The 24,773-nt window shown below is 41.1% G+C and overlaps 1 protein-coding gene across 1 annotated transcript; it reads left to right on the top strand.

Moving 5' to 3' along the window:
* Positions 1-2,638: 2,638 nt before the first annotated feature.
* On the top strand, positions 2,639-24,472 carry RRP15 (ribosomal RNA processing 15 homolog). Its single transcript, XM_065679862.1, has 5 exons — positions 2,639-2,747; positions 5,223-5,497; positions 7,401-7,498; positions 8,279-8,471; positions 23,103-24,472. The coding sequence occupies exons 1-5, from the start codon at positions 2,684-2,686 to the stop codon at positions 23,250-23,252; spliced, it is 780 nt and encodes a 259-aa protein (XP_065535934.1). The 5' UTR covers positions 2,639-2,683; the 3' UTR covers positions 23,253-24,472.
* The last annotated feature ends 301 nt before the right edge of the window (positions 24,473-24,773 follow it).

Genomic DNA, 24,773 nt, shown 5'->3' with positions numbered 1-24,773 from the left:
ACTGAGGTAGCAAAAGGAATTTGCTATCCTTAGGATCGCAAAAAAAAAAGGAGTGTCAGAACTATAAAGAAACGGGTCACTGACTGCAGGGTAGCAACAACAAATTAAGTATTTAGTTACAAAAATACAGGTTTAAAAAGTAGCATTTTAATGATTTTAAAACCTGCAAAATAGTGACGAATACTCCACATGGAACATTTTTCTCCTGTAGGTTTTTTGTTTGTTTGTTTTTTTTGTGTGTGTTTTTTTACGTTTTCTTTTTTAGTTTTTCTTTTATTTGTTGTTTTTTATTATTTTCTTTTGGGGGGGGGATTTTTTTTTTTCCCTGATGCACCACCATATGATAATTGAGAATTAAAAACCAACAAAGTCACTTAAACTAAAAAAAACACGATCTGAGATCATTAATATCTATGTACAGCATTGCCTTGCGCGTCATTTACATAAGCCACCATTCCTTCTTTTAATAAATGTTTATGCATACAGGCTCTCTAAGGTGTTAAAAAAGGTACAGAGGGGTCAGACGTTTCATCCATATGATCATGCTTAATGATTATGACCTAAGCCAGGAAGTATTTTGGGCAAATCTTCTCAGATACATTACTAGCAATACTCATATCCATAGACATGCTTTTCAATTTCCAAGGTTATTTGTACTGCACCTTTGGAGCTCCAAGGAATCCTGGAGCTTCTGTCTACAGCACATTTAATTGCTATAGTAACATAAGTTCTTGATAACTAAGGTTTTATTTGAGTGCTTTTAGGTAAGAAGTTGTGTAAGACAATTTGCTTCTTTTACAATTTTGGTGTTCTAGGTGGTGCTTTTTTCAAGATGTTCTTGTAGATGCATCAAAGTGAGTAACTAGATGACTGGTAAGAGTCTGGCCTTAAAATCTGTGTGCCCATTTAATAGCTGTGAAGTGTCAGAAATGTGTTACACAGATAAGAAATTCCCTAACCTAGGATTTATTTTCTCCCCCCACCCCCCCCTTTTTTTTTTTTGACCATAAGGTCCTTTCCAACCCTAACTATTCTATGTTTTGGGGTTTTTATTGGTTTTTTTTTCCCTATACATGGAGGATAGTTGTCCCTTCTGACCAGCCAGTGATAAAACCAACTACCATTAACAGAAAGGGATTTCAGTTCATCAATTGAACAGGACTTTGCAGAAATTCCTAGCAACCTAAACTCTTAATATCAAAAATCTCTAAAAGAAGGTAAAGCATAGTCATTGTTCTGGGACTTTACTCATGCTAAGGACTACATCAGTGTAATTTAGGTGGACACAGTAATTGTCATGTTGAAGTTAACATCCCAGCCCATCCTGGGGTGGAACATGTCCTCTTGGACACACAGAAGCAAAGCAGAATTGTTTACAGCAGGTCCATGACCTACCCACCTATCTGGAGCCCATGTGCCTTTTAGTGTTCAAGGAGGCCTGAGCTCATCCGTTCCGCAGATATTAACTTTCCAGCCTAACCTTAAAGATTGAGAGTAACCTCGGAGAATGTCTCTAGTGCAGGGAAAATACGTATTCGAAGCAGTATGCAATATCAGTGGTAAATCTTTATAAGGATGTAGTAAATGTTCTGTTCACTTATTTTTTAATTATCTGGCTGAGTGAAAAGCCAACAAAAGATAATTTCACTTTTTCATTCCTCCCCATGTTGAAAACCTCCCCCCTTTTGGACCTTGAAGTTATGTTTGAAAGCTTGTCCAAGTATTCTTGGGGACATCACCACTATGAATGTGAGACTTCAAATTCTTATTCCCACCACTCAAACTGCAGCAAATACAACACCAACATGTTTTTATCACTGCATGTTCACAGTCGCTCCTCAAAGTAGAACAGAATAACCAGCCTGAGCTTGGCCGAGTTCCAGCTTTCACTGGAGTACCCTCCACATTTTAGCTGATACAGTCACAAGCCTCTGGAGCACAATGAGGAGGAGCTGTGGTAGTTTAGTCTCTTCTCCAGACTAAATCCCACAGAATAAACAAGGGTGACTGTATTGCTCTCTACAATTACCTAAAAGCAGGTTATAGTGAGGTGGGGGTCAATCTTCCCCAAGTAACAAGCAATGGAACAAGAGGTAATGACCCCAGGATCTGCACAGAGAGGTGTAGATGGAGATGAGGAACAATTTCTTCCCCGAAGGGTGCTCAGGCACTGAAGGGGCTGCCCATGGCAGTGCTGGAGTCACCGTCCCTGGAAGGGCTCACACACTCTGTAGATGAGGCCCTCAGTGACATGGGTTAGGGTGGCCTTGGTAGTGCTGGGGAGCGGCTGCATTTGATGATCTTAAAGGTCTTTTCCCAGCTAGTCGATTCTATGACATGGACACCCGAGGCCACGTCTCCATGCCTGGTTAGGGGACCCCAAAACGTGCTAGAGACCGAACAGCCTCCAAGAGAGGAGGAGGCTCGCAGGGTCTGGAACGAGCAGCAGCCCGGCGCCTACCCGCACCTGGCGGCGAGAGAAGCCCAGGCAGACTGCGCTGCTTCGGCAGGCATTGATTTCTGCTCCCTGCTCAACAACAACCGACACCGCACCCTTCCCACCCGCTGAGCCTCCTTCCACCGGAATCCATCGCTGCTGCCTGCCTCCCGGAACCTTTGAAGCCGGAACGCAGAGTCGCGGCGGGCGGGGTTGGAACGTGATAGTGGGCGGACCATAGTGAAGATGGCGGCTGCTGTAGCGGCCCCACGTGGAGATGAGGCGGCTGAGGGCGAGCAGGCGGACAGCGGTAACCCAGCGGGAGGGCGGTTGGGTCCCTCTCTGCTCGGACGGGCTTCTGAGGTCTCCCGGTCCCTCTTGTGGGTTCGGCCCGGCTGCCACTCCTCTCTGTCCCTTCCGAGCCCGCTGGTGGGCCAGGGCCCCTCCGGAGCCTTGTCATAGTGCTGGTTCAGGAAGCGGGAGCGAAGGCCTCTTCCTAGCAGCCTGCCGAAGTCCCTTCGCGGTGCGGTGAAGGCAACGGGGTGCCCTGAGGCTCTGCAGGCTGGGCTCCGCCGTGCTGGTGGAGTGGTATGCGGCTCTAGCCTTGCCCTGCGCTGGGTGTTTCGGAGCTTCCCGTTGCTGTAGCCTTGGGATTACCAACAGCTACTCATTCGTTCTCTGGGCCCACCAAAATAGCTTTCGCTGCCGTGTTTTGTCTTGGGTAGCACCCCTTTTCTTTGAAGGGGAGGAAGCATGACACGGTTGGGTAGAGCTGGGCGAGCTCCTTGGTGCGAGGAGCGCTGTGTGTATGCCTGACTCCGTCTTTATGAGGCGGGGATCTGCTCTCTGCTCCAGGGGAAAGCTTTGGGATACACCTACTACAGTAATCCGCCGGGAGAGCACAAACAACTTTCATGCTCTTACCTTGTGTCACATGGTTCACTCATTCTTGCCTTTCCGTGTGTTGTGGGGATATACCTAGCTAGTTGTGATTGCTTCTTAATTATATAATGTAATTGTAGTTTTTTTCCTTCCTTTATTCTTGGAGGAACCAAGCCAATGCAGTGGTTCTGTTTGGTTTGAGGGTCAAAACTGAACCCGAGAGGAAACTTTGCACGGGAGCTGCTTTCATGACTCATTTCTGAATTAGTGTTGTTTTTAACTGCGTGTGTCTACACCGAAGTCATTGTGCAAGGTTGGAAGAATACAGTATGGGGATGTATGTATGTTTCCCCCCCTCCCAGTTAGGATTTACTGTAGTAAATCTATGCTGGGCTTCAATCTTTGCAACTGAAAGAGTGCCAGGTCTTCTTTCTGATAGATGTAATTCAGTATTAAGTTACTTTGAAATACGTCTGCTTTATCTCATGGTGTCGTATTAAAGAGGAAGTTGTGGCAGGTTGTTGAAGCCTTGTTCATCTTTCTGTAATAGTTTTGAAAACAAAATGTTGGTATTATCCTGTTATTAACAGAAAGTGTTAGGTAAAGGAGACTACACATGCTTTTGCAATTTTCGTTTTTATAAGCCTGATGGATCTTTATGGCTGACTGCAGAAGTTGATCCTAAACAGTGTGTGGAATTCTGGTTTAAGCTTTTGGTAGCTGTTAGCTACTGTATGTATGAAAAATCATAAGTAGGGGTTAATTCCTTGTTAAAAATCGAGATAGCAATATTCTAGCATGGACAAGGTCTAGGGCTGGAAACCAGCTAAATTAGTTCACATGTAGAAAATGGAACGTGGTGATGCACCTACTTTATGTGCAGTGGTTCGGTAAACGTATAATCTTGTTTATTTCCATTTTTGATAACCAAGTGCTTTCCGAAGCTCTAAATGTGCCTGGTCATGAAAGGCTTTGGTTTAAATTGGTTTATGCCACTGTTTTGATGCTACTTTCTAGTATTTTGCTGTTTTGAAAAGGCACATGGAGAAAGCAGAATAATTAATTAGTCTGGCAACAGAATGTATGTTTGTTAAGTAATTAAGTAGGCAGTTGTTTAATAGGGAATATCATTAATAGCTATCTCTCTCTCTCCTGTCTTGCTGTTGTTTGATTCCAAATTTCAGTATTTTACCTTCTCGTTTTGTTTTGAGGGGGGAATAGGGTAAAGAAACTTAAATTTGGGGGTGTTTTATTTGTATGTTGAGAACCTGAGCAGTTACTTAGACCAGAAAAACTCAGTGCCTCTGGGTTTTTTTGAACTACCTGATAACTGTCTTGATTCTGTATTTCACAAAACAGTCTCCCCTCTGTGTTCATTAGTCTTAGGTAATAAGGGGGATTTTGCTGGCATTATTTTCTGTGAGCTGATTTTGCTTTCATGCAAGAAATGACCCCCCCCACCCATGTTCATCCATGTGGCTGTTTGCATTTAAGCACTAGATGTCACTGTTGCAGTTTGTGTGTACATGTGCATATGTGTGTGTGTATGCATTTATACATTACAATTGTTGAAGCAGAAAATACATTTTTCCCTGAAATTACCACTCAAACATCAAATTATTCATTAATAAATATCTAAAGCTGCCATTTCCGTTTTACCCAACCTCTTAAATCACTTCAAATCATCAGTGAGATGAGCAAGCACTTGTACTGGATGCTTTCTAATAAATTCATTATGGTGGTGTATGCCTGCTTGAGGAATTCAGTTAATTCAATGACAGCAAGCAGTACATAGCCCTGAACTTGAATAACATTTACATATGGAACAAATTATTCTAGTCATGCATCCTTACTAGAAACAGAACTCCTCATACATTTTTTCTGTTCCCTTTTTTACCCCTAGATTCTGAGTTAAGCTCAGGGCTTCCAGAGGACAGCTACTCATCAGGAGGTGAAGCCCTGGATGGTGATGATGAAGATGAAACAGCAGCCCTTGGCAATGAGGTTGAAGAGGCAGCAAGCTCCAAAGCTGGCCCAAGTGCAGGCTGGGCAGATGCCATGGCAAAAGTGCTCAACAAAAAGATTCCACAAAATAAGTCCATCATCTTGGCCAAGAATAAAAATCTGGAGAAAGCAAAAGCAAAGGAAAAACAAGAAAGGCTGGAGAAGAGGATGAAGGTGAGGAAAAGAGGCAGTATTTCATTGTGCAATCACAGTCGGATGGAGATACATGCAAGATCCCTTCAGTGGGGATCTGGGAGAATGATCTGAGACTGTCTCAGTTTTGGAATCTCTCCTCCACAGTGATTTCAAGTAGCTTCAGATTGTTTTTTTGCTTTCCAGACAGTCATGCTGTAGGGCTTTTTCCCTTACTGCTTTTTCTGGGCCATCAGGCAGGATGATCTTTGGCAGCAGGACTGTTCCAGGCTGTCAACTTCAGGTGTGTTTCTTGTTGAGAGGATGAAACCAGCTGCTTTAAGCTTAGGTTTCTAATTGCTGTTGTTCATTTGGGCTATAATTCATTTTGTTGGCATTAGAAGTTGAAATAGTTCTCTCTTACTGAAAATGAGAGGGAGAAAGAGAAGCAAGCTGCTTTCATTTAAAGTCTACTGTTGTTTCCAAAATCAAACAACTCTAGGTTGAGATTGCATTAATTACTGATGTGGTTATGAATCCTTGTTTGCTCCCCTCAATGATTTCCCTGCTAGAGTTTTTTGTTATAGTGTCTGTGCGCTAAATTGCTTCTGGTTCAACTCCTATGATGAAAACAAAACTGTGTTGGCAATTAAGTATTTTGTTTGTGTATCTTTAGTGGAACTTTTAATTTCAAGGCTGTGATTGATTTACCTTCAGGCTAAAAATACATTAATAGTTCTGATGTGTCATCTTACCAGTTGTGTTTCAATGGGATAACCAGGTTATCCATCTGACGGTTTAGGACATGCTGTGGCTATGCCACAGCTTGCCTTTTAAATACAGGGAGTTTCAGTTCAGCATCTGCTCAGTTAGTTGTCCTAAATACCTGTTCTCACCCACTGAGTATGTGAGAACTGCAAAGCAGAGGTGGGTTGCAGGTCCCCAAATTGACTTGTTTATCCTTAGAAAAACTTGAGAATAGTCTGCCTTCCATTAATTTCTTGCTGATGGAAGCTAGAATAGGGCAGTTCTTTTTATCAGAGGCCAAAACATGGTCATAAACTCACAAATTCTATTAGTTTGCCTGGAATTATAAAGACAGGGGCTCTGAAACTGCGTGAAAGACTTCTTGCGTAAAACAGACTTAGCGCAACATCACCAGGCCTAGAATAGTGTTAAACTGTTAAAAGAGGGGAAAAACAAAATTCACTGCCTTCCTCCTGAAGCACGTTCTAGGGAAATACAATGTGCTCCTATTGTAGCAAAAGTAAAGCTGGTGGTATTGTGGCTTCTGGAAATGGGAAAGCGGATCAGTTTGGTTTTGAAACAGAAACTCAAAAAAAAAAACCTCCCCCAAAACCCCAAACAAAATGCACAGCAAACATCAGTGTTGTACACAGTTGCTGTAATGGGCAGTTGGTGCTCTTCCTTGTGTTCTGCTTATTGTAGTCTTTGCCATGTGTCACTGTTGGTCACAAAGCTGTACTATGATTAATTCAGCAGGAAAAGTCGAATTCCCAAGGTTCAAAATGCAACACGCCTGTCTTGATAGACCCACGATTTTATTATGTGTAGTTGTCTCTGTGATCAGCTTGTGAAGTTTTGTAGTTGAAAGTTACCTCTGAATAATTTCCTTGTCTGTAGCAGTCAGTGTGAAAGCACTCTTTTTGCTTGTCTTGAGCCAGAGGCATCACTCTGGTGTGAGTCTTCCCTAGTTTTTGTCACAAAAAGCAAATGACTGTGAGATTTGACTGTGGCCCCTGGTGTGTCAATACAAGAGATTTGCCTGAGACCTGTTGTCCAGCCCCATATTGGAGTTCCCCTTCCTCTCAAACCCAGCTGAGCTTTGTTGATTTATCTTTTCTTTTCCTCCTGCTACGTACTCTATCAAAATACGCTACATTCTCAAATGTCCATGTTGTATGTCACAATATTTATAACACAGCTCGATAAAAAGCGGGAGTGGGAAATGATGTGCCGAGTGAAGCCAGATGTTGTCAAAGACCGAGACAGAGAAAGAAATCTTCAGAGAATTGCCACAAGGTAAGAGGTTTTTTTGAGTGCTTTCCTTGTATATGTATGTATAACAAAAAGAGGAGGAAAAGGGGAAGAAAAGGCCTGTGCAGGTAATCTGTTTCCAATCAGATTGAACTCTTAAGAAGTGCCTACTAAGAGCCAAGTGATTTATATACAGGTCTGCATTGTACAATATCAAGTTCAGCAAAAGATTTCAGAAGCTTTATGAAAGAGTAAAAATTTAGATGGGAATGTAATGTTTGCTTAACAGAAGTGCTTTGCTGAATCCCCTCATTTTGTTAATTTAATGCTTTCAAAATGCAGAACAGTTGCTTCTACTACTGTTTTTTCCTTCTCCACAGAGGATTCACCAGATCCATGTCTCAAGTTCAGTTGCTTATTCTACATTGTGGTAGTTTGGTGTCACAAAGCTAGTTGAGTACCTTGATGTGCTGTCTGTATCTGTCTCCTTACTCATTTAACCACCTTGTCCCTTTACTGCAGCTGCTCTTATGATCTTGCCTGAAGAATTCAGTAGCTGAATTAGGACAAGTAACGTGTCTGGGGATGAAAATGCTCTTGAAATTATCTCGGTGCTGTGTTACTGTGCTTACTTCAGGGTCTGAATAGTTGTGGATTTGTTCGTTACTGATTCCTAGCAATAACTGATAAATGAAAATTGAAAGTCTTTTATGCTGTAGTAAATGTTACTTCTTAATTGAAGTTCTGAGTAGCCATTTTGGGGAGATAGAAGCCATAAAGGGAACTTGAGTTAAAAACTGTTTTGTTTTGTTTTTCCCATCCCAGAGGAGTTGTACAGTTATTTAATGCTGTCAGGACTCACCAAAAGAACGTTGATGAGAAGATGAAGAAAGCTGGGAGATCTGAGAGGCAGCGTGCTAAACTGCTGTCATCTGTTTCAAAGAAAGATTTCATTGATGTCTTAAGAAATGCAGAGGGTGCTAAAGGAAGCAAGAATCCTGCTGCAAAAAGTAAACAGGTAGGCTTTGTCTGGAAGAAAAAATGCACACAAAATCCCTTCTCAGCTAAACTACTGTCCATTAATGTACCTGCTCTTCAGAGCAGCTGTGTTCCAAGTGCCTGGGTTTTATTGACACTTAACTAGGAAGGGAGCAAGTAGCTCTTAGTGTGTTTTCCCTGTCTTTTGAGTATCAAGGCACAAAACATGGGAAGTTCTTCTGATAAGACTTCAAGTCTTGTGTACAAATAACTTGGTTTAGCTGTGCTTAAAAAAAAATGTGAAAAATTGGGTTTTATCATGGATTTTGCACCAACCATAGACCAAACTGCTAGATTTTAGTGTATTGTGACATTTGGAATTTGGCCAGTGATAGTTATCAGCTCTTTTAAACTGTTACAGGCACAGGGACTTTTCATCTTACATGGTGTGTTAGTCTGTACTACTTGCATGTACTCATGATTTGGGGCATTTCAGGCTCACTTTTCTGAATGATTATGGTATCTGGAACTGAAGGGCTTTGCCATGCAAGTGAATACAAAATAGAAACTGAGGTGTATTAAGCATTATATGTAGGCTTTTATTTCCCTAATTCCATGTGTGTCTTAAGCTGATGTGCCTTTATTGCTGTTACAGTGTTTTGGAAAGAAGTATTTTAACACATTTCACTTTTTCCAAACATGTTCAGGAGAGACACAGTATAGTTGGACTTACCCAAGTCTTTATCCGTTCTTTCAACTCACCAAGTAGCTTTAGGGTTGAAAACAAGTTGCTCTGATATACTCTTTCTTGTATTTCAGAAGCTGCATGGTTTTGAAGCATATTTGTGTTCAGGTTTGAACTTTGTGCTCGGTAGTGGGTGGAATACTTCTCTTGGCCCAGATTCACAGCAGCTAACTAAGTGCTTTTCTGTGCCAGGAAGAAATACTTTAATCAGTTGGGAGACAACAGTTTGTCATATGTTTTTTGTTTGTGTGCACTTGGGGAGCATGCTGAAACACTGCCTGGCATGAAGAGCTCATACAATTTTCATGCAAGTGTAATATTAAAGTATTTTTTAAAAATTCTTCAGATAATGAGAACAATTTAGCTTGGTGCTGACACTTTATTTCTTTCTAAATAATTCCAGCTTGCTTGTTTGGGGTGGGGAGCATGCGTGTGTGTGGTTTGGGGTTGGGGTTTGGTTGGGGATTTTCCTCCCCTGGAATAGCAGAGCAACATTGTAGTGATAGCAGTGCCAAGTACTATTGTAGTAAGCATTGAATCAATAGCTGAGTAAAAATTAGGATGTTTTTTTTCCTCTGTCTCAGATTGTAGCAGGGCAACTTTCTAATTACTGGGTCAGAAAACATAGATAGCAAATGTTTCTGTACATTTAAAAGCAGCTTATTTTGGCAGCATCATTAATAGCATTTTTCCATTAAAGTGCTCTGGAGCTGCTTTAAATGCTGGCTAGTTACTGTTGGTTTTGAGTATTGATACAGGTGCTGCTACAAAAACTTCAGATTTTGGAGTTTTTCATGAATGTCAGGCTATTCTTGCAGGTTTGGAGAGGGGGCTGGGGATTTTGGTTCAGATATTTTTTTTTTAATAGCCTTGTCTGGTTTTATAGACCACCTCACTTCCTCTCTCCCTTGTTGCATTCACTTCAGTAACTCTACTGGGTACTGAACCAAACTCTTTAATAACTCCTTTTCAAGCTGTTCTTGATCTGCCTTACTTCCTTTTGACAACATATCTTAAACACTTAGCAGGCTCCCATCCCTGTAGTTGTTGATACTTGAGATTGAGGCCAAAATCTGATCCTCAGTCTCCTCCTCAGAATTACGCTGAACAGTACTGCTGGTCTCCACTGTCATATCTCTGCTGCTTGGCCTTTGTGGGTTTTCAGAGGGTGGTAAGCAGCGATGAGGCCTTTGGGTGGTGAATTCCTTGCAGCAGGAGTTTGGTAGATTGTTTGTGCCATCTGAAAGCTTTTGTTTGGTTTGTTTGGGTTTTTTTTTTTTTTTTAGCAGCCTGCTTTGTTTTTAGCAGTTGAGAGTATGGCATATACTTACTTGTTTGTAAAAAAAAAAATGAGAGAGAGAGAGGGGGAAATACATTTATTTATCTCAACAAAAAAAATGGAAGAGATGCCAATCCCAAACTCCAGGCACTCTGCCATCAATTAAAATGCAGTCCAGAACAATAAAAACACTACCCCACCCACATAAAACAAGCAGTCAGCAGGAAAAATAGTAGAATAAAGTTTTACCAATGAAAGCAAACCTTTCTCAACTCCAGCCTTCTGAGATTATGAAAGGAGACCTGACTATATTTGTGAGAATGGGCAAATGCTTTTTCTTACTCTACAATTCACTGCTGTATTTTTCAAAGTGTGGTGGCTTCTTCCAAATGTTAGGGGTTGTTGAAGAAACCCCATATAAAGCTCTGTTGTGGTTGACTGCTTAGTCAGGTATATGTGAGAATCACAGAATCATAGAATAGTTAGGGTATTCTAGAATAGTTAGGGTATAGAAAGGACCTTAAGATCATTTAGTTCCAACTCCATTGTCATGGACAGGGACACTTAACACTAAACCGTGCCAACCAAGGCTCTGTCCAACCTGGCCTTGAGCACTGCTAGGGATGGAGCATTCACAACTTCCTTGGGCAACCCATTCCAGTGCTTCACCACCCTCACAGTAAAGAACTTCCTCCTTATATCCAATCTAAACTTCCCCTGTTCCAGTTTGAACCTGTTACCCCTTGTCCTATCACTACAGTCCCTAATGAAGAGTCCCTCCCCATCCTCCTTATAGGCCCCCTTCAGATCCTGGAAGGCTGCTATGAGGTCTCCACGCAGCCTTCTCTTCTCCAGGCTGAACAGCCCCAACTTTCTCAGCCTGTCTTCATACGGGAGGTGCTCCAGTCCTGTGATCATCCTCGTGGCCCTCCTCTGGACTTGTTCCAACAGTTCCATGTCCTTTTTATGTTGAGGACACCAGAACTGTGCACAGTACTCCAGGTGAGGTCTCACAAGAGCAGAATAGAGGGGCAGGATCACCTCCTTCGACCTGCTGGTCATGATCCTTTTGATGCAGCCCAGGATACGGTTGGCTTTCTGGGCTGTGAGCGCACACTGAAGCCGGCTCATGTTCATTTTCTCACCAACCAACACCCCAAGTCCTTCTCTGCAGGGTTGCTCTGAATTTCTCCTCTGCCCAGCCTGTAGCTATGCCTTTGATTGTTCTGACCCAGGTGTAGGACCTTGCACTTGTCATGGTTAAACTTCATAAGGCTGGCAGCAGCCCACCTCACAAGCTTGTCAAGGTCCCTCTGGATGGCATCCCTTCCCTCCAGCGCGTATCAACAAGCACACAGCTTGGTGTCATCAACAAACTTGCTGAGGGCGCACTCAGTCCCACTGTCCGTGTCACTGACGAGGATGTTGAGCAAGACCGGTCCAACACTGATCCCTGAGGGACACCACTTGTTAGTGGTCTCCAGCTGGACATTGAGCCACTGATTACAACTCTTTGCGTGCGGCCATTGAGCCAGTTCTTTATCCACCGAGTGGTCCACCTATCAAATTGATGTTTCTCCAATTTAGAGAAAAAGAAATCAAATGCTCTGCAAAGGCCCACATGTAGCAGTGGGATTTCACAGCAGCACAGCCACTTAAAGTTTGTTTTCCATTTCCATCATCTTCACGCACTGATGGGGAGGAGGACAGGCAACCTCTATGCCCTGTGAGAATGTTTATAGCCTTGTATACTTTTAGCCATTGGCCTAAGTATTACTTGGTGTACACCCAGCCAGTGTAGCTATGAAAGAAAGACTGTAAGGCTGTGAACGTTTCCCTGTGCCATGTGAAACTTGTAGCCCTTCTTGGGGTTTTGTGTGCCCAGATGGGAGTAATTACTTTTGTGAGCTGGAGCCAAAAGCTTTGCCTTTGATATCATTAGGTATTTCTTAATCCTTGCTGAGCCAGCTGACTTATTTAATATTTTTCACTGCTTTTTTTTGGGGAAGCATTTACTGGGAGATAAGAGAGCTTTCTGTCTTGTTCTACACAATCATTACAGACCAGATTTTCATTTCACTGTGTGTTGGTTGTATCTTGCAGCTTCCACCTCTAAGATACTATAGGAAGCATTACTAAACTACAGGTTTAAGAAAGGTACATGTTGGAGATGCTGTCTTTCTATCCCTAGAGCCCATCTTTATGTCTGTAGAAGAAACACAAAAGTAGGTAGTGTCAGTAAAGGATTCCTTATAGGAATCCTTTGGTTTCTTTAGGTGCTTAAGTATTTCCTGGGTGTTTTTAGGATTGTGGTTTAGGGAACTATTTTCTGATCTCTTAGAGCTGCACAGACATGTTGACTGATACAGTGAATTACATGAGGTTTTGAAATCATCATTGTAAGGAAACAAAGAAATTCAGAGTTAATATTCCCAGAGTAGCATCAGCTCTTCTCATTTGCTTCATGTCAGTTACAACAGGGTCATTCAAGTACCAGAAGCTCTCATCTTGATTTATTTCTTTTCATTAGTGATATTCTGTGTAAAGCATTACTGGGCAGTAAAACTTTTTCCATTGAAAATAGCTAGCATGAAATATATTTTGTGACAAGCGTAACCTGCGCTCATCAACCTTTGAATTAGACCTTTGTAGCATGGTTTTCTGAATCACCTGTATTTGCTTCAACCTGTAAGTTTCCTTACAGCAGATCTGTGGCAGAGCATTTCAGTGCAGGATTTCCTGGTCTGCTTCAGTGACCATGATTCAAATTGTGCAAGGTAATTGTAATCATCAAGGTAAACTGTGCTGACTGTATGACTTGAAGGTACAATTTGCTTCCTGTGTTGTGTTGACATCTGGAAAAAATGGGGGCATTAGTCTCAAAATAGTACCTATTCTAGAATAATTTACTCATGGGAAGGAAGATGAGTGTCAACAAGTACAAGTGGGATTTCGTATCAGCTATTGCTTATATGGGACTTGAAATAAAATGCTTTTCCAGGTATGTTCCTTCTGCCTGAAGTGTATTTTACAAATGCTGTTGGTGTTTTTGAAGTAATCTGTAATTAGTTCAGTAAATTAATGATTCTTATTAGCGACTTAGTGACTCTAATCACTGTAAAAACAGTGATTAGAGTCAGGTTTGCTATAGGTTTTTCTTCAGAAGACTTAATATTCATAAGTATTTTAAACAGTAGTTTGAAGATTATTCAAGGCAGAAGGAGTACTACACTTCTGTTGTAGTACTTGTTGTTCTTGCTGGGACACAAGAATTGGCACAAGGACTTTAATTTTGCATTTTAGATGGGGATATGAATGTGCTTTCCAGCTTAAAATTAGACATGTTTAAAACCTGTGAGAGTGACAGCCTCCTTCTTGCAACTCTATAAGTACTGGCCAGTTTTCTGTTGCTCTGCTTTTTTACACAGTGTAGAAATGGGGAGGGGGAATTCTTGTTTTCATCCATATACCTGTTTGAAGGGGCAGTAGTAAGGAAACCTTTTTTCTTAGGTGATAATGACATTGCAGAGTAACAAGTTTATTACTACAGCTGTTGTGTGCTGGCTTTACACAGCTAATTGAAGGAGTAACCAGGCATGCATGTGTTCCAACAGATTTGAGGGTGCAGCCAAGTGTTAATTTAGTTCAGCTGCAGCCAGAGTAGATGTGTTCTCTCAATTCTAATAAATGTCTTCCCATCACATGCACAGGAGCATCTACTCTACTCTCATGAGACCCCACCTGGATTCAGTTCTGGGGCCCCCAACAGAAGAGGGACATGAAGTGAGTGAGTCCACAGGAGGCCATGAAGATGCTCCAAGGGCTGGCGCACCTCTGCTTTGGAGTTGGGCTTGTTCAGCCTGGACCTTATAACAGTCTTCCAGTACCGGAAGGGGGCCTAAAAGAAAGCTGGAGAGGGACTTTTTACAAGGGCTTGTAGTAACAGGACAAGGGAGAATGGCTTTAAATTGACTGAGGGTAGATTTAGGCTAGACATTGGGGAGAAATTCTTCTCTATGAGGGCTTGAGGCACCAGTTGGCCGGAGAAGCTGTGGCTGCCCCATACCTGGCAGTGTTCAAGGCCAGGTTGGATGCGGCTTGGAGCAATCTGCTCTAGTGAAAGGTGTCCCTGCCCATGGTAGGGGGTTGGAACTGAATGAGCTTTAAGGTCCTTTCCAACTCAAATGATTTTATGGTTCTGTGAATCTGGATTCCTTTATATATAGTGCATTTGTATCTGTTTTTCTCAAACGTGTGTACAGTCTCTCAAAGGTCACCTGCTATATGTTTGGAGCTGCTGCATTTTAATGTTGTTTTTTGGTTTTGTACCAGCAGGTTGCTGACTACCCGATTGTATGCTGTATTCAGATTTTTATCATTTGTCCTTAGGGATAAATGCAGTGCCACCTGACATGAGTTTGCTATATCTTAAATTCCGTATGTTCGTTAAGGTAAAGGGTTATTGTGCAGTATTAGAAGTTGTTTGATGGTGACATTTTTGTTTTAAATCTTTGTACAGGAAGATGTATTAATTTACCTAGTATACGTCATCAGCAGGGTTAGGTTTCTAGGATATACAAGCTCAGTTCCCTATCTTTTGCTGTAGCTGGTAACACACATCTGTGTTAACATAGGAATGTAGATCTTTGTCAATATTTAAATATGTATTTGCTTTACAGATGTGAACTGTTCGACACTGTGAGTTCAGCTCCAGATAAGAGGATTAAGGGCTGTGTGACAGCTGTATTTCACTAGGTTCACCCTTTTCCCTGTGATTTTAGCTTCAGGTTTCTCTTTCTGCTGTCTTTTTCAGATACATGATCAGAAGTCAGAAAGGGAAAAAGACTGTGATTTTGCACTCTGTTCCCATCAACCTCATTTTTTATCCTCTTTGTGTTTTATGTTCCTGCTGGGTTCTCTTCCCTTGCACCTGAGGGGCAAGCATGTGGCCCCATGTCCTGGTGCCTAAAGTAAGAGCAACCCTGACAACTGCTCATGCAGAAACACCAGGTCCCCATTTGTCATCATGAGTCACACATGGTCCAGTTTAATGCTGTCTTCTAAGGTGCAGATAGTACGTGATCAGTGAGGACAGATACCTCAAGAGAAATTTGATAATAAATACCTATTGTATTTCGTGAGGTGACGACCTGAGGTCACCTCTCTGTATGCAGCTTGGTATCTTGGTAGACTTAGGAGTGGTGGGTCAGACTGCTTCCAGCTTCCAGTGGGTAGAAGGTTGTTAAATTTAGGTTTGGTTTGTGGGTTTTTTTCTTTCCTGTGGGAAAATCTGACCAGTTTTTAATGAATGTTTCAGAAATTTACTGAAAGCGTTAGAAAATACACTTCTTTTTTTTCCTTTTAATCCTACTTGTTATTACAAATGATACTAAAGCTGTCTTCTTGGAAAGATCTGATCTCTTTTGGGTTTGTTACTGAACCCTGGACGGTGTTCTGCATGAGGTCTGTGCCATTTCTTCTCCATCTGCAGGCATTGGTAAAACCCATACAGAAATGCAGAAGTAAATGGAAGGGTTGGAAACGAAGAGAAAGGGTGGCCAGTTAAAGATAAGGGAGTGGGATCATGAGCAGATGACATATTTGCTCTTCAGGTTTAAACTGCTTTTTGAAAGCGGACTGGGAATGCTGAGGGGTATGGTCTGTTGCATAATGAGTTTGCCACTCACCCACAGCAGTGTGAGGGAAATTACAGGAATATAAAATTAAACAGCCTTGGATTTGGAAACATTTAGGGTATGTTGCAAAAGTCACTTAAGTAAAAGTAGGAGCAATGAGTGTAGGGAGGTTTAGCCAGACAAGCTGCTTAGTAGTCATAAAAACTTCAGTATTTCATATTTAGTAATAAAACTACAGAAAAACTAGTTCTTTTGTGTATTTTTCCCCCATTTTCTCCCCCTCCTGCCTCATAGTTTTTTTGATCCCTATATTTGTTTTGGGACTCGAATATAAATGGAAATCCTGAGTCAGGAAGAGGAGGTTTTTTATTAGCCCTGCTTCTTCCTCATCAGCCACTCTGTGAGATGATTTCTTAAGTGCTGGAAGTGAAGGACTTGGTCGTTTCTGTAGCCTTCGTTGTTAGAGACAACCTTCTGGGACTCATTCTGTTATGCCTCTTGTTGAATCATAATGAAAACCAGCGGGTATTTCAGCATCGTTTGTATGGAATAATCTTGAGTCACATTCAGATTATTCTAAAATCTGCAAGATGCTAATTTATTCTAAAAAAGGATCAAAATATACTCCTAACAGCTGTGAGCCTGCATGTTTCTTTACTGTGCATGTTTCTTTACTGTGCATGTTTCTTTACTGTGCATGTTTCCTTACTGTGTTAGCAGGCAGGCTGTTACGGAATCCTGCAGAAGGCTTTAGGTACCCAGCTGAGATAGCGCATAAGTGCTTTGCGTAAATGGGTGACATCTAAGAAAGATCTGTTGTGACTCGGAAATGTTTGTCTAAAGTAGACTGTTGAAAGACATTAATACTTCTGAAGTATGGCACATTGATGGTCTTGACCAGATGCTTTTTTACTAGGTCTTGCTGTATCTGTGTATTTTCCAGGTTCAACTTGATGGTTTGGGAACTGTGCAACTTGCAAGAAAGATTTTGTGGATCTGCGTAATATTTAAGATGATCTTTAAATTCCATTATGTCTTTGTTACTGCAGGATGGTAGAATTGCTTGTGCAGCCAAAGGTTTTCCGAGGTGGCTGCTGTCAGAGCTGGAACACAGCACAGGCTGAGGAGTTCTGGAGTGCCCTGTGTGTAGGAGGGTCCTGTGTTATGCTTGGATTCTTAAGATATTTTTGCTTTTTCTGACAGAAATACTGATCTTTGAGGTTTCTGATGAGCTAAGGCTGAAGAAATGTGTTCTCGCATAAGCGCTTTCTGTGATTCGTCTTTGCAACTGAGCATTTAATAACAGTGCTAATGAATTTTCTTAAGTCCAGTTGAATGTTTGTTTTTAGAAATTCTGTAACTCAGTTCTGACCCCTCTAAGGTTGGGGCATGTTTAAGCATCTGCATGCCAACCCAAAGCATTCCTTCCCATTCACACATCCTCAGTTGTAGTAAATCCTAGAGGATGATGTGAGAATGGGGAGATTCCTCATGCAGGTCATTAAGCTCTGGGTGGTCTTCTGGCTGTGCTCAAAAGGAAAATCAGTATTTGTTGTGCTTGTAGGAATAATTCCAGTGTGTTATTTGCAGAGAACTTTGAACAGGAACAACAGGTTTCAAAACACACTGTAAAAACATTTCATTCTTATTTACTAGAAATGCCAGTGCAGATTCTGGTGGGCACAAGAGTGAGTGTAAATCTCACACTGTGAGATTTACTCACACTCCCTCTTGTGCACACTAGAATCTGTGTGACATGTGTAAGTAAATCTGTGTCACTGCTGACATCCACATTGTAGAGTCAATGCAGATATGCCAAGGCAATTTAGTTCAGTCACTCTGATTTCTCATTTAGAGAGAGGATGCAAATGGGTATTGAGTAACTCTCACCCTAAGGAATAAATGATTGTGTGGAATGATGCTGCAGCAGAATAGGTTGTTGTTGTCTAGTTTGAATGTTCTGCAAGCTCAAAAATGCTTCCCAAAGTGGGTTGCTGTGAGACTTCAGCTCAGAAGTTCAAAATAGTAGCAGTACAGGATATATTCTTGTTTTCCAGTTCTGCGGGATTGGGTATACTTAGGAACTTTTCTTATAGTTAAGATCTCACCATAATTCAAATTAGATAAACTTGTAAACAGCACTGATGATTAAATCTGAGTGTTTTTCTGTTAAAAATCATTTGTGTTCTGCTTATATTGCTGCTTTAGTTGTTTCAGCTGCAGTTTTCTTTATTTCTTCCCGGCCTAGGGGAATCTTACTTTCTTAGGCTGTGAGCTTGGATATCTCTGCAAACAAATTTAGGGGAAATGATTGTGCTGATGTTCTTTGCTTTCAATTTCCTTTCTCTTCTACCAAGTCTGTTTTAATTTTCTATTTTATTAAATTGAGATTTAACACACCTCAGTGTATGTCTGTGCTAAGGACTTTTGAGCTAGGTATAAAAGAACTTGTGTGGGGATGAGAAACAGAATAGCAGCAGACATTGGGACCAAGATGCAGGCTGGCTGGGAAGGTAATTGTCAGCTGTATGTGAGACTGCGTTTTGACAGTTACGCTTTTTAACTGTGTCATGACAAAAGCCTCCCTGTATTTCAAGGTCTCAGATGTTTTTGTATTGAGCAGACCAGAGGAACTTGGGGAAGCAGTTCAAATTAATTAGACATGTTAGAATTGTTTTTTCAGGGCTTAAAGTTGTTGCTTGAGAGATATTTATGTTAGAAATTCCTTCCCTGACAGGTACAAATAAACGTTTATTGTATGAGGGATGCCCTTGCAACCTCAGGGACATGAGAGATGTAAAGAGAGATGGCCCTGCCAGCTCTGGCATTTAATCTTGTACTTGGAGCAAAGTCATGGAGAGTCCAGTGTGTCGATTGTAGTTCCTAGGTCTGAAAGGTGTCCATTTGTTAATACCCTGCAGTTACTGTCATCTGAACACAGGCTGTAGTGAAATCTCTGCAGTGATGTGTATATGTGCTGCTTTGCATTTGCAGAAACTGGTATGCTCAAGTGAGATGAACTGGTGGGAACCAGAGTGAAATGCTGTCTTTATTCTGTGCAGTCTGATTTCAAGATCCAGCTTTTCATGCCATTACTTACCAAGAAGCATTATGGGACTTCAGTTTGCTTGTGTGTAGGGTTCTGAAAAGCTCTGGCTTTTAGGATGTTGCTGTGCCAGTAAAGCAACAGATGAAAATGACAATGTGACTTAGACTGAACTTAATTCCCTTAAGGTTTCAAAGGAAGCAGGCTTTGAGCTAAGGCACTTGTTGCAGACTGAAGCAGCTACGTGCAGTTGCAAGTATCCCACTCCTGCTTCTGACGACTTCAGAAGGGATAAAGAGGATCTGTGTCCCACCTGAGTGGCAGTGCAGTCTGCCACAACTGGTGTTGAGTTTGGCAGGTCTCAGTTGAAGATACTTACTGTAATGTCATTTACCAAGAGTGGGTTATGTAGCTCCGCAGAGAAATAAACTGAAACAGCGAGATTTCTAACATGATCTTGATCATGTAGCTGCTGATGATGCCATGAGGTTTTCATAGACCAGTTCCTCCAAAATCATCCAGGTGGCAGTTCTGTCACAGATCCTGCAAGGGATGGCTGTTTGTTCTAGGTGACAGACCTAAGCTTTGGTTTTTGGTGGGTGGGTGATTTTATTAGGACTTGGCTACGAATTTCTGTTCATCTTCTCCTGGTGCAGATTTTAAAGGGTATGTCTTCAAAAATAATTAGTTTGGGAAGTATGTCCCTGCTACTTGTGTCAGACTTGAGCTAATGCTGTGATAGGTTAGGTGGCATACCAAGGAGGTGAGATGGTGTTTGTTTTATTTGGGTAATCTCTTTTCAACTGGACTATTGGTCTTTCCCAGTATCTGTGCTAGAGTAACCACACTGTGCGTTTTGTTGTATCTTAGTTCATGATAACAAGTGCGTTGTCATGTGCCAGTAACTCCTGAGATACTTTACTAACCTGCTGTCCCTAAGACCTTTTGAAATAGCTTGCCACATCTTCAGGCAAAGAAAAATACATTCAAATGTATGTATATATGTATAATAAAAGGGGGGGGGAGGGGGCAGCAACACCAGAATTTTTCACTCTTTGCCCTACTGAAGAACCCACTTTATGTAGCATTGCATGCTAATGTTTATATAGCCTGCTTTGTCTTCATTTGGGGATATTCAAAGGGGACTTCAGTGCTGTAGTGAAATGTGGGAGATGTGGACAAGCAGCTGACTGGAAGTTCAAAAGTGGTTGAAAAGTTGTAGAATGAAAGCTGGTTTATTTTCCAGGTGCCAAGAATCAGTTTTGTTTTATTTAGATGAAACCATGTTATGGCACTGAAAACCCAAGTATATCAACATTCTTACACAGAGCAAGTTGGGAAGTGATGTGGCAGTTGAGCTAATTGTTGGTTATCCGAATAGTCTTGCTGTGGATTTTCTTATGACTCCAGGAATGTTTTGTGCTACAATAGATTTGTTTTCGTTTGGGTTTCTTTTTCTTCGTTTTGTTTTTTAATCATTATTATTATTCTGAGGGGAAAATAGAGCAGTAAATGAGTTAGGAATGAAGATATTAAACATGGGGTTTTCTTCACTTGGAGGGCTTGCTTGAAATAGATTAAATATTTGCTTCAAGCATTTAATCCTCATCTTTGAGGCATGGACATGCTGCCTCTCCTTGGGGCTTGTAAAACTCTATTCAAACCTTTGTAGTCGCTTATATAGTGGGTAATGCAATGAAGGATCAGCATCCCTCTTTTGTCCCGTTGTTCACTTGACATAGCCAGAAAGAAGGCTGAATAGTAGCTTGTGATGAATTTGAGCATTGGGCTATTCAAGCCCTCAGCCTTTCACTGTCGTTGCTGACAATAATGTATTGGTTTGTGCTATTTAGAAACAAAAAACAAAACCCCAGCCCCTGTTCTGCACATCTGGGGGAAAAAAAGGATTTTCTGTTGGTTTTATTGTTGAAAAGAAATAGGAAAAATGCATTTTTTTTTGTAAGGGAGGTGGGGTTTTGTTTTTTTTTTTTTTCCATTCAGGTATTTCAAATTTAACTCTGTGGTATCTTTGAACAGTGATTTAAAAAAGGTCTGGGATAAATGAAGCTCTCTGCTTGGTGACTTTTGTAAAGCTTTCACCCTTTCCCTACTCTTCAGGAGTAAACAGAAACCAACTGAAAGACAGTTAAGGTGTCAGGGGAAGCTACTGCCTGATTGCATCCCACAGCAGAGTACTTGTGTTACCCTAATACAAATTATTCTCATGTTAACACCTTCAGGTCTGTGTAAGGGACCTACCTTATCTGTAACTCTTTAACTCCAGGCAATTGATTACCCTGTCTGTGATGTTTTCAGGATTTACTGGGTATTTGAAGTGAATTATTGCAAGAATAGAAGGTGATTAGAAGGCCCTGCCTGAGGAAAAGGGGGGTTGTTGCTGTGGGTGAGTTACTCTTAGGAGTAGGCATTACTGAGAACAGCTGTGAAGCCAAAAAAAATCCATTTTGGGACTGGGTCCTGAGAGATTCCGTTTGGGAAGGGAAGTGTTAAGGCTTGTTACCCCATTTTTGTGACAGTACTCTTTCAGAAGAGCTGCTGAAGTCACATTTAGCATTTCTGCTTTGATTATCTATTAAAAATACCTCGTTTAGCAGACTTTCTGTACTCAGTTTCTGTCGGTGTGATATGATGTGTTAGATTTACAGTAATGGACCTGCATTCTCTATTCTTCATTTCTCCTTCTGTTAAATTCTGGATGCTTCTGTCTACTAGAGCTTGCATGACATCTGCCTTATATATGTTATGGTTCTGTATATCAGGTATTCCTAGATGCATGGCAGAGAGGAGGCATGAACAAATGTCTACAGCAACCACATTCACTATGGGTTTTGCATCTAGTCATCAAATCTGTGTCTGCAGAGGATGCTGCAAGAGAGAACTTTGTTACAGTATCAGGAGATGGTACTTAAATAAGTCAGTTGAGGTCTGTCCTGTTGAGCAGGCGAGTGGGAAAAGCACACCTGAGATACGTGTATTAACTTTCTTTTAAAGAGCCTGCAAAAATAAGTTGTTGTGTTCTGTGCCCCTGATTCCACTTTAGTAGGACAATTCTTTGCTTACCTGCTGGACACTGAGCCATGTTGTTCCTCAGAAGAATTTTGCTACCAAGTCTTAAACCGCTGAAATCATTCAGCTCATTGAACAGGTCTTAATGTTTCCTTTCAGTAAGAATGCAGGAATAGCTTCAAGCTGTTCTTTAAAACTGTTGCCACAGGATGGGGCTGTTGCACTGCCCAAATATGATCTGTCACTTCGAAGAACTGCAACCAAGCACTGTCTTCAGTGCTAACCTAAAACTACACTCCTGTTGCTTTTATTTATTATTCACCAGTCCATGTAGTGTGGCTTCAGTTTATCCACTTTCAGGAGGTAGGAAATTTAGAGTAAGGTGTTGTTGGCTTGCTAAGTGTAGACCAAGTTTGCTTCTTTTAGCGGCAGCTTTGTACCATATGACAAGCCCAGGTAATGAGGTAATAGTCCACATAAAGGGGATTTGGTCCATGTATCGCAGAATATGTTAAATATTAAATTTGGGGGAGGGAGGGGGCTAGCCCTTTATTAAATCCATATTTGTGTTTTAAAAATGTGCCAAGAAGTGTTCTAATGAAGTAGCACCTGGGGGTTAATAAATGATATCATGGATCCATTCTGATTGCCAAGAAAGATTTTAATAAAGGAAGCCATGCCCAGGGTTGACCGTTTCATCCACGAGGAATAATTGTTTTGTTCCCATATTTCTTTTATTGGTTGGTTAAAGCAAGTTTGCTTTTTAGCATCAAGTCATTTATGATTGACCTGCATATTTCTGTGTACCATTTGCGTAAAGAGCTAACTGATTGAAACTGCGTGAGAGGCGTTACTCTGATTGCATGAAGAGCTTCCATCTTTTACTGCCTTTCACATTAATCTCATCTTCCTCTGTTCTTCTTCCCTCAAACATTCAGGGTGAAGTGAAGTCTGAAGAGGGGCCAGAATGGAACATACTGCGTGATGACTTCATGATGGGAGCATCTATGAAAGACTGGGACAAGGAAAGCGATGGAGAGGGCAGTATTGAAGAAGGAGGTGGTCTGAAACAAGATGACAGTGACTGAATGAAACTAAAAACCATTCAAGATAATGTTTTATCATCTTTATTTTCTTTGGATAAAAAGTCAGCATTCTGTGAATGTACAACACCTGGAGAATATCTTTTTAAAGAAAAAAAGGAAAAGACTTGCACAACTTTGGAGTGTTTTCTCCTTCATGTCAAACTTTTATTTAATACAGCTTCATTTGCTATACTGAAATCCTGAAATATTTTCCAAAACATGTATAATTTTCAATGTATTTCCAAAACATTTTGTACAGTCAAAATAGTGGCACCTGCCCAATGAAAGACTGATTTTTGCCAAGGTCATTAAAAGTTTATACATTAGTCATGGCAAGTGTTGTATTAGTGTGCCTGCATTTCCAAATCAGCATTGCACTTTGAAAGTTGTTAGCAATTCGCAATAGAAATGGCTTACAATAAACAGAAATGCCGTCACCTTGTAAAGTTATCAGACTCCTATAGAGTCTTTACTACTTGGTCCAGAAAAGGTTTTGTAGATAATAAAGAAAAGTAACCATTAATGTGATAGTTCTGGTCTTGGAGCATTAGTTTGATTGGAGACAATTCTGGAAACATAACTGTAAAAGGAGAGACTTGACCCTACTGATTGGCTTTTATATTTTGTTATATATATGGAAGTATGAGTTTTTCCATTGCAAGTCTGAAGTTGTATAAGCTAAGAGACTGATAAGAGACGAAAAGACAATCATTGCTATTATTTTTGTTGGAGGAGAGGGGGCTTTTCTAGCAATACTGCATAAAATTGTGTTCAGTGTTTCCTCATTTGCAGTTCTGGTGTTCTGGCCTTTTTCAGCACGGAGCTGGACCTCCAGGATACATCCTGTGGGTTTAGGCAGCTGTAATGCTAATTCCTGAGGTCTGTAAAGGGTCAAACAAAAGCCCTTCCTCTTAGGTGCATACTGTAACAGTAGCAGATTTTGGAAGACATCTGTCAGGGTAACACTATTTGTCTTTGTCCAAACCACAGCAATTTTTCCTAATCAGTTGTTTAGTTGTGAATATGTTATTATTAACATACATAATAAGAATATATTCTTTATATGCATATGCATACAGAAGAAAGTGCATTGTGATTAAGGTGTTCTAAGTGAGAGGCTGAGGTTGAATTCTGCTGCCTTCACTGTTCCAGACTGGCTGTCTGATGCTGTGTCAGTTGTTTAACTTTTCTATTACATTTCCCCATTTCCTATGTGAAGAAAATGCCTTGGGGACTATTAATTGATACTTTAAAAGCACAGTACTATTCTGTCTGTTTCCATAGATGTCTGGCATACAAACCTTTCTTTGTACCTGCATATATGCAAGATAGCACTGAAATCTGTGTAGGACAGTGGATTTAGGTTTTCCCAGTAAAGGCACTGAGGAGGAGAGAGGGTTTGTACTTTGTATATACTGCAGGAGAAAAAAAATATACATACAAAATGGCAGAGAAACCCATCCTAACAACTGGCGATGCTTGTGTTATCCCTAGCCTATTCATCTGATGTGGATATTGTAGCAT

The sequence above is a fragment of the Lathamus discolor genome, chromosome 5 (assembly GCF_037157495.1).
Source record: "Lathamus discolor isolate bLatDis1 chromosome 5, bLatDis1.hap1, whole genome shotgun sequence".
Lineage (NCBI taxonomy): Eukaryota > Metazoa > Chordata > Aves > Psittaciformes > Psittacidae > Lathamus > Lathamus discolor.
This window is presented reverse-complemented; position numbering and strand designations above follow the sequence as displayed.

Excerpts from the sequence above, each read along its gene's own strand:
- RRP15 (XM_065679862.1), top strand. The coding sequence starts at position 2,684 with ATGGCGGCTGCTGTAGCGGCCCCACGTGGAGATGAGGCGGCTGAGGGC. Across the intron at positions 2,748-5,222 it reads GGGCGAGCAGGCGGACAGCG|ATTCTGAGTTAAGCTCAGGG; the intron begins GTAACCCAGCGG and ends TTTTACCCCTAG. Across the intron at positions 7,499-8,278 it reads CTTCAGAGAATTGCCACAAG|AGGAGTTGTACAGTTATTTA; the intron begins GTAAGAGGTTTT and ends TTCCCATCCCAG.